The 10360-nt window shown below is 46.5% G+C and overlaps 1 protein-coding gene across 1 annotated transcript in view; it reads left to right on the forward strand.

Moving 5' to 3' along the window:
* The window catches only part of VIT (vitrin), a gene marked incomplete at both ends in the record, with an annotated part of 35132 nt that extends 29368 nt beyond the window's left edge, over positions 1-5764 (forward strand). Inside the window, 5 exons of the mRNA XM_084283918.1 lie at positions 897-1044; positions 1786-1889; positions 2418-2644; positions 4464-4977; positions 5586-5764. Of these exons, the coding sequence (XP_084140044.1) occupies positions 897-1044; positions 1786-1889; positions 2418-2644; positions 4464-4977; positions 5586-5764 (1172 nt within the window). The remainder of the gene's footprint in view (positions 1-896; positions 1045-1785; positions 1890-2417; positions 2645-4463; positions 4978-5585) is intronic.
* Positions 5765-10360: the final 4596 nt, after the last annotated feature.

A 10360-nucleotide genomic window follows, 5' to 3' on the forward strand; every position in this document is an offset into this window, starting at 1 on the left:
GATCTGCCCTTGCAGACCCAAACTCACTGCAGGAAAGCAGAGCTCAGGACAGCTCCCTGCAGAGCAGACGTAGGTTTCCGTCTTGCAGAGCCCTGGGATGTCCAAGTGCAGGAATCCTCCTGCCATCCGAGTCAGCTCCAGGAATTAAGTTGGAGCAAACATCTAAGTCTCTGAATGCTCAGCCCCTGTTGGCTGAGAAACTTCCACTTTCCACGTATACATTGCATGATGTATTTCCCTTTTAAGGCCAGGAAATTCAAGAAAATTTGGACGTTAATTGAGGTATTATTTGTTGTGAGTTCCCAGCCTTGCCTCACTATCTGCTGTGAAAGAAAACAGTTCCCCGTCACGCTCCTATAATTCAGCATTATTAGAATTAGAAAAACAGACGGCTATGGGAGAAAAAAATTGAAAGTAATGAGATGGGAGGCAGTTGCATAAGCCGGTAGGAACAATCGGCACTTTGTTGCCTTCAGGCTATCTAATGATTAAAACACTATTTTGGAGAGTCTGATTGGTAGGAGGCACCATCGGAGAGAAATCAAGAGATGCAGACGGCAGGAGAAAACGTTAGCGCCCCAGTTAAGCCAAATGTTTGATCCCGCTCTGGGTCATGGTCCAGCTGCCAAGTGAGTCACCACTAACATGCAGAGAAGGGCGGGCTGGTAGGCACTGCAGGCAGCACTTGCAGAGACACAAAGATGAGGCTCATCTGTGTCATTAACAGAAGGCCTTTGGGTGCAGGCCTAGGTTTTCCAGAAGGACTTTTAGCTGAGTGAGGCAACACCCAAAAGTGCTGCTGCATGCACGGAGGCAGAAGTACAGCTGTACTTTGTGGGAAGTACAGCTACAAAAAGGACCAAAAATACTTTACACGCTTGTGACTCTCCCCTCAGGTTGCAAGGTTGACTTGTCCTTCTTGATGGATGGGAGCTGGAGCATCGGTAAACGCCGCTTCCAGCTCCAGAAGCAGTTCCTCAGTAACGTGGCTCAAGCCCTTGGCATTGGCAGCGCTGGGCCCCTGATGGGCATCGTCCAGTATGGGTAAGGGCCGCTTCTGCACCAGCTCACCTGCACCCAGACAGGCCAGGGCAGAGCAGAGCAGCAGGGTCATCCAGCTTTTCACCTCTACTGCTACTTATGGTTGAACATGATCCAAAATTATACCCACTGTGGCCTTTTCAACAGATGCTGAGATGAGCACAAACAAGCATGCATTTATGCACAAGAGGCTACAGACCTAGCTCTGTTTTGTTATCGCCAGAAACAAAAATCATAACATTTGGAGATGCTTGTTGCTGAAACACTATCTAAAACCTCACCAGTGCAGCCTCCTTGATAGTTTATATTCTCACTCATATTCATGGCATGGAGGCATTTTGTTGTCAGTGCCAGTGCTCCCATCTCGGGGCCTCTACTGTGGCTGTGCATGCTGACCAGCCCTGTCTTGGGGGGAACCCAAAGGGAATAGGGCACAATCATGCCAGATAATAGCATCACCCTGCCTTAACAAAATTTGGTGGGCTCTTTGCTTCAAGAGAGCAGTTTGTCCCCATCTGCTGCCTTCCCCCTCTTCTGGCATGTCCTGGGAAGAGCTACTCCCATCACTGGTGGGTAGGGGTGTGCGCCCCAACAGCAACATCTGTGGGGCTAGCGTATGCTGAAGGCCTCACACCTGCACTACCAGAAGCCAGGTAGTGCAGACAGCTCCTAAAACTCCCATACTTCTGTATGTAAGGCAAAAAAGCTGACGACTGCTTCTTATTTTTTCTTTTTATCTGCTAGTGATGACCCTTCCACAGAATTTAGCCTAAAAACTTATGCCAACCCCAAGGACCTAAGAAACGCCATTGAGAAAATCCCCCAGAAAGGTGGACTTTCCAACGTTGGTAGGTGATGGGATGCGTGCACAGCCTCAGCTCGGGGAGGGCTCCGGGGGGCCTGGAGCGAGGCTGCGCCTCCTCTCCAGGTGTGGAGGCCATGGGCAGCAGGGCCTGGTGCTGGGGCAGGGCTGGCTGGAGCACACACTCCGACTGTAATGTGCCTTCCTTGGTCCAGGCTGCTGCAAGTCCATCACAAGTGGCCAGGAGCTACCTTTCTTCTCATGGACAGATCCCACTGATGCATTGGTGGCCACCTCCAGCTGCTGTGGGACACCAGGCGGGGGCAAATGGGGCTCAGCACAGCTGCCAAGAGGGTTCAGGAGGTGCTGGCACCAGCAGTGGTGACCTCCCTGCCTGCTCACACAGCCACAGAAACCGCATTCCCCAGCTCTCAGCGTGGCTCTAACACTTGGGCCTGCACTTCGTCCACCATTCCAGGAGTAGGTTGCTCATAGCCCCAGAGGGACTGTCAGGCATCACCAGACAGAGCACTGCCAACCCTGTAACTCATCCTCAATCTCTTTCTTTTTCCAGGAAAGGCACTTTCATTTGTTAACAAAAACTTCTTTTTGGATGCTAATGGAAACAGAGGTGGAGCGCCCAACGTGGTCGTGGTGATGGTGGATGGGTGGCCAACCGACAGAGTGGAGGAGGCCTCCAGGCTGGCCAGGGAATCAGGGATCAACATTTTCTTTGTCACTATTGAAGCAGCTGCTGAAAACGAGAAGCAGAATGTTATCGAGCCTAACTTTGTAGACAAGGTACTTACCGGGCTGGGCTCTGGCTGGAAGCTTGGTGTGAACTCAACCTTTTTCTAGTGATTTAATTTAGGGAGCTTAAGCAGTCCCTCTCAAAGGACATTTTGCTTTCTTTCTTACCTCTCAGGGTTACTTCTGGTCTTGCTCACACTGTCTTGATGTCTCACATACAAAGAGGCAGAAGTGCTGAAACCAGAAAGGGGATCTTTCTGAAACTTGCTAAGAGAGACAGCAAACTGTCTGACAGCAAATCTCTGATCCGAGGCACATCACGGAGCAAACAGCTCTTTGCTGACTACCCATTGGCACAAACCTGCAGTCATTCTGAGGCAAAAGGTCTGAATGTTCAGCAGCGTGACAAAGCACAAGCACAGCCTGAGATTTCTGTGACCTCCTGATGTGCCTCTCGCACCTGGCAAAGGCTGGGAAGCCCTGAACAACCCAGCACCCTTGCTGCACTGACAAGTAGGTCCCACACATACCAGGGCTGGGACACTCTACGCACAGGCACATCTCAGTTGTTAGCCACACTGGAGAGCTGAAGCATTTTGTTTCCATGGTTGGGCTGATGTGGGTTATTTTTCCTTGGTTATTTATTTCTGCTGCTATGAACTCTTGGAAAAGGAGCAAATCCCTGTCATGTGCAGAAAAACAAAACAATAGCAAACAAACAAACAGAGAACACAAGCCTTGCACTACTTGCTTTTGGCGCTAATGGTTGCCTGCTCAGTAGTGCCTCAGGACAAGCTGGCACAAGGTTATGGCAGGAGGCATCTACCAAGTGCCAGACCTGCCTGAGCTCAGGAAGCCGGGCAGTTATCTGTTATTTTCAGAAAACAGACTCCTGTCTGAACCATGTTACTCTGCCATGAAATAATTTTCCATGAGTTTCAGGGCTGTTCCAGAGGGCTCCGCTGTCTCCGGTCAGCATTTAATTAGACTATAGCCTTATTTGCATTTACTTTTCAAAAGAGCAAAGCAATAGCAAGTCTCTGTGAACCTGCCAGAGAGCACAAGTAGTAGAGGTGACTTAAAATAGGAAGGTAAAGAGGGAATGGTGACCTGACAAAGCTGCATCTCAACACTAAAATTGCCCACCAGACCCCCACAAACTCAATTTCCCCCACTCCCTGCTCTGTGCTGCCCCTACTTCCTGCACTCACCTGATTCCCACTAATCCTCCAAAAGCTTCCCTCAAATCTGCTCCCTACAAATATTCAGTTACAAAGATAAATATATATGTATTTTCTTTTCTATCTTTATGTGCTTTTTGCATTGCTTGTTTTTTTTTTTTTGTTTTTTTTTTTTTTTTTTTTTTTTAACATGGGTGCAAGCCAGGGAGAAACCAACTTCAGTCCCAGGTTTCAGATCAAGGCAGCAGGGTCTGTCAGCAGGCACAACTCTCCTGGTTGGCCTAACCCTGGGAGGGTAGGAGCTGACTTTGCCGTCTGGCAACCACGTCTGGCTGAGCCATGCTAACAGTGGCTCTGTGATTTGGATGCTTTCTCTGCAAACAATATAACTTATCTAAAAAAGCTTGACAGGTGGCAAACTTGGTTATTACCCTTCTTTCATGGCTATAATATCAGCTCCATCCCACAGCTTTTTTAAAAAAAGGGCTGAAAAACCTGGCTCCTTAGAGAAGCATCTGTGATGTTACATTGACGTCATTTCCCAGGGAAGCAGATGGTGACTGGAGGAGAGGCCCCTTCAGACTCTAGCATCGCTCTTTCCAGGAGCCTAAATTTACAGTTTAGCTAAAATCCCAGCTGAAGGAGGCGGACCAAATTTCCACTGCATTCATACTTGTGGTGTTTTGCAGGCAGTGTGCAGAACAAATGGTTTCTATTCCATCAGCGTGCCCAGTTGGTTTGGCCTACACAAGATTGTCCAGCCCCTGGTGAAGCGGGTCTGTGACACCGACCGGCTGGTGTGCAGCAAGACGTGTCTCAATTCAGCTGACATTGGCTTCGTAATCGATGGCTCCAGCAGTGTTGGCACTGGCAATTTCCGCACTGTCCTCCAGTTCGTAGCCAACATCAGCAAGGAATTTGAGATTTCGGACACCGATACCCGCATCGGAGCTGTCCAGTACACATATGAGCAGCGACTTGAGTTCAGCTTCGACAAATACAGCACTAAGCAGGACGTGCTGAGTGCTATCAAAAGGATCAGTTACTGGAGTGGTGGGACCAGCACAGGGGCAGCCATCAGCTACACCTCCGAGCAACTGTTCACCAAATCCAAACCCAACAAAAGGAAGATCATGATTCTCATTACAGATGGCAGGTCTTATGATGATGTCCGAGTGCCAGCCATGACAGCTCACCAAAATGGTAAGCTCTTCTGTTATCTACTCTTCCTGCACACTTCTACTTTTACGCAGGTCAGAGAAACACAGTTTGCTATCATGCACAGACACTGGAGGAACCCTTAGGAAGGAAGCATAGCACCTCATCCTGGGATCCCATCAAGCTCTAGACCACCATCTGTTCTCTATCTGAATGAGGAACTTCACACACACACACAAAAAAAAAAAAACAAAACCATACCGGTATAGCAAGATGCAGCTAAGCCTAGGAGATCTCCACAGAATTCTACTGTCTTAGTAACACATGAAGCCTCCTTTGGCTTTCCAGTCAGGATATTCATACATCTCACAGTGCAATAGCAAGACATTGGAGCAAGAAGCTATTGTTCAGATCCCCATTTAGAGCTTTACTATTGTCTAAGCCTTTTTGCTACTGGCAACAGACATTGTTCCAATGCACAAACCAGGCCTTTCTTCCAATTTGACGATGCCACTTTTAGACAGAGAGGGTACCACAATTCACTGCCCATTCTTAGTGGCCTGGTAACTATGTCTGCAGTATTTGTGTTAACCAATTTAATTTAATGCAATGAAAACTATTATGCTCATTCTTATCTCTGGGTTTCTTTCCAGGAGTTATAGCTTACTCCATTGGAGTTGCTTGGGCTGCTCAAGATGAACTGGAAGCCATTGCAACAGATCCAGATAAGGAGCATTCCTTCTTTGTGGATGAATTTGACAACCTCTACCAATTTGTTAATCCACTCATCCAAAACATTTGCACAGAATTTAATTCACAGCCACGGAACTGATGGAGTGGAACAAGGCAGGATCCTTGGGCATCATGATGAAAGCACACAAAATGCTGCCGGAGTAATGCCAGCCCTGAGCTCAAGAAATACCAACACTGGTTTTCTCTGGCACTTTCCGGTTAACAAAGTTGATTGCATCCCTATGTATGATAATGCTCTATGTAGGCTGTTGATTTCTTTTTTTCCCCCTGCAGGCTTCAGAACCTCAGATTTGGATGGATAGTAAAAGAGGAGGAATTAAATGGAGGTGTTGGAAAAGCTGCTTCTGGTATAGATCCCCAGCTCATCTGACTCCCACCTCTGGGCACACACAGGCTTGTGTTCCAGGGTTTCAAAGCACATCACTGATACCACAGTGTTGTTGGACAACCCATAAACCCTGATGATCTGGTCGTAGCACCCTCACCCTTTAAGACGTGCCACCTGCTTCCTGGGGGACCAGGCCCCTGCAGGGAGCAGCAACGCTGCTCAGCTACAGTAGCTGAAGCACCTCTACGTGACACCGCCTGTCACACAGGTCAGGATTGAAATCCCAGACACAAACTGGAAAGTTAACCTTCAGCTAGTGCAAATTCAAGTATTGAGATTTATCCAAACCCAGAGACTGGAAAACCAGCGAGAGGCCAGAGTCAAGCTATGGGATCTGCAACCATTTAGCGGCCCCAGTAAAGCTCCAGATCCACACAGCAGCCAATGTGCAGGAGCTGGAATCTAATCTCCCACAGCACGGCATTAAAGTGTGGTTAGATAAAAGAAATAACAATCTTATCCCCTTAGCTCACCGGCTCCACTTCATCATGTAGCTCAAGGCCTGCTGCATAGCAGGAGAGCTGCAGAGGCAGAAGAGGCTCCTTTGATAAAATTGTGGGTTTAGGCTGCACACTGTCTGAAAGGTGTTTGAGACCCCCACTGCTCTATCATTAAACTACGGCACAATTGGAACATCTTACAGCAGTCTTTAGTGTGTGGATAATTATTTGAGAGCCATTGCAAAGATTTAAAAGGAAAGTATCTTAAAGTCCTGTATTATACACCGGGAAAAGCAGTATTTCTAAATTTTAAAGGCATCCTTTTCTGAAGTTGGGGTGGACTTCTGTTTTATGGGTTGATTTCAAAATATACTTTCTACAGCCCTGAGTTATTCAGAATTCACAACTGTTTCTTACGTGAAGAGGTCAGCTGGTCAGCAACGGGAGTAATGACACATTAAGAGGGTCTAAAGGATTGCACTACAATTAGGAAGCAGCAGTTGCTGGTTGTTTCCATCCAGTGCCATTTAAGAAAATACATTCCTTAAGCAGAAGTTACAGAAGGAAAGGAATGATGTTTCAGTGCCAGTAAAAATGTGCATGTTCATGCACCTTATGGCAGTCAAAGCAACACCACATCAGGCTTGTGGAAATAACAGGAAATTGGAAGAAATTAAAGCTCAAATTTCACATCTTACTCACAAACCTGATTTTTAATAACCTTTACAGTTTTAATAAATAACCATGACCCAGGATGTTATTATTCACATAAAAAAATAATAACTGAAGTTGCCAAAGGAGGCTTCTTTCTGTCAATAAAATGTACACGATCTTTCAAATCTTTGTTTAGAAATATAACTGAAGTAGCTTAAAAATTACAAGTGAAGTAACCATAATTCAAATTAACAGAGACAGCCACTTCTACGTGATCTCCCTAGCACGATAACATACATGTAAGCCAGGCTAGGGTCCTCTCATGAGGTGCTCCAACCATTACTACCAAAAGCAACACTGGATGAAGCAGTAGTTTTACACAGGGATGGTTCATATCTCCCTCTTTAAGAAAAAACATTCACTTCTAGCTTTAAATGAACTTTATCAATATGAAAATGCTATCTTCAGAGAAGACACAGGTCATTGCCAGCTTCCAAAAAAAAACAAAAGCAAAGTCATAAAAGATATTTGCACACAGTTTTTAACACTAACCTGTGCTGCAGCACTTCCCCAGCAATAGCCTCTTGGCTTGATAAAACTAACCATTAAGGACAGAGAGTTACATAGAGGAGCAGCCCTGATAGCCCCATCTTCAGACCCACTTCCCTCACCACTGTTCTGCTGTTCATTCTCTGTCAACAAGGAATATTACATGGGCTGGATGAACCCAAACACATACAACAGATTTACTGGGGACTTTAATTCAGATGACAGATTCATAATCTGAAAACCCATTTGCATTAATTTGTGGCTAGCTGAGAAGGCCTAGGCCTTAACTTCTAACTACTCTTAAGATTGCAGCCAAATTTTTAATGCAACAGCTTACCACTGCACATCAATTTCCATACTGGCCATACCCTCACAGCACAGGAGACTGGCGCTCCTCCACGGGTGCTCCCAAAGGCTGTGCCTGTGCTCCCCCAAAAGCACAGCACAGATGGCCAAGGCATTAGGAACAGCTGGAGCCACAGGTGTTCTTTAGGACAGACTTCTACCAAAAGCTTAAAGCAACAACACTGAGTTTTCAAACACTCCCCACAGAAAAGCTGAAGAGCTATCTTCCACCACAAGCATTTATTAAGGGCACAGCAGGGTTTGTTGTTGTTGAAATGGTTTGTCTTAAGTTCACAGAACACCCATGGTGCTCAGATGCCAACAAGCAGTTTTATTAAGTTCTTGAGATGACCTTCAAATTAATTTTTCATCTCTCATCTAACCTGCGATGCTCTACCCATAAACACTGTAAACTCAAGTGTAATCCTCAGAAGCTGCCAAAATATGACCTTCGTTCAACACAAGCGTGGATCGGCACAGAACGCACTTCTCTTTTAACCCTTCACCTTTCATAGCAATGAAAATACTCATCACATCTACTGAAGTCTCAAAATAATATTAAAAAATGATAATACAGCTTCATAAATGTTTGAATGGGGTATATTTGGAGAAAGCAGCAGAGCTCTTTTTGTAATATATACAAGCTGTTTTGAGCTTCTCAATACAAGTTGCTATATTTTTTGCAATAAAAATGTCCCAAAGGCATTCGAAGTACATTGCCTCGTATGTAATTCAAAAAATAAGTTTCAAATACGGTCCATGTCATGTTAGTTTCTGAAACACAGCCGAGACTTTCACAAGATTTTAAGCAAACCTAGTAAGACTGGAAAAAAAACACACAAGTGTTTTGTATTTCAGTGTTTTTTTGTTTGCTTGTTTGTTTACATACTCAGCTGAAGAAAAAATATGAAATGCCTAGAAGTGAGCTAGCAGAGGCAGGACCACCAAATTACTGGTCAGAGGAACTCTTATTTGAAACTGTACTGACTTCTGGGGTGGAAGCTGCAGCCTGGCTGGGGCATCCAGAAGAGTAGGGCACCAACGGGTTGGGCCTAGAGGCAGGCAGGCAGCCAGAGCAACTACTCACTGGACGTACAGCCAAAAGAGGGGTCTGATCACCCTCTCTCTAGGACACAGGCATCTTGGCACTCAGGAGTTGGGCTGGTAGCTTATCACTGCTCAGCAGTCACAGTGCAGAGCATGCACCAGGAAATGGACACCACCGTGGGGGAGCTCAATGTGGGGGCAGCACCTTTCCCTCAAACTCCAGCAGCAACTCCCCACAACTCAGGTCAACAACCTGAGTTCAGTTATCTCAACAGACAGAGGTAACAACCCTGTTTCTCAGCAGTGTGTTACCGAGGCTAGTCTGGATGTAGGATACTTGAACCCACTGCTGTCACTGCACTCAAGAGGCATTGCCTGCCACGTGCACCCTCTGGCTCCTCAGCTGCTTCAGTACGCATAGGCCTTCCCTGTGGCAGCTTCTCAGCTTGCTCCTCCTACCACCACTCTCCAGCACATAAATTAACAGTGACAGGAACCAGGAAAAAACTCTGGGGTTAAACATCTAGACAGGCCCAACTCAACCTAAACTGTGTTCAGTTTTGGGCCCCTCGCTACAAGAAGGACATCGAGGTGCTTGAGCGGGTGCAGAGAAGGGCGACGAAGCTGGTGAGGGGCCTGGAGAACAAGTCCTACGAGGAGCGGCTGAGGGAGCTGGGCTTGTTCAGCCTGGAGAAGAGGAGGCTCAGGGGCGACCTTATCGCTCTTTTTAGGTACCTCAAGGGAGGCTGTAGCGAGGTGGGGGTTGGCCTGTTCTCCCACGTGCCTGGTGACAGGACGAGGGGGAATGGGCTTAAGTTGAGCCAGGGGAGTTTTAGGTTAGATGTTAGGAAGAACTTCTTCACTGAAAGGGTTGTTAGACATTGGAACAGGCTGCCCAGGGAAGTGGTGGAGGCACCATCCCTGGAAGTCTTCAAAAGACGTTTAGATGTAGAGCTTAGGGATATGGTTTAGTGGAGGGCTGTTAGCGTTAGGTTGGAGGTTGGACTCGATGACCTTGAGGTCTCTTCCAACCTAGAAATTCTGTGATTCTGTGATTCTGTGATTCCTTAATGGATCTACTACCCTACCCATCAGCTCCACAGGTCTTACCCATGCTGAGGTGGCAAATCAAAGCAAGCAGTACATATGAGAAATGAGACCTAGAAACCAAACAGTAAGAAAGTTTTCTGTGCTATACATACCTTAATTTATGTTGTGGTTGAACGAAGTCACCATCTCTGTCCTTCTTCTA

The sequence above is a fragment of the Netta rufina genome (assembly GCF_964035555.1).
Source record: "Netta rufina genome assembly, chromosome: 3".
Lineage (NCBI taxonomy): Eukaryota > Metazoa > Chordata > Aves > Anseriformes > Anatidae > Netta > Netta rufina.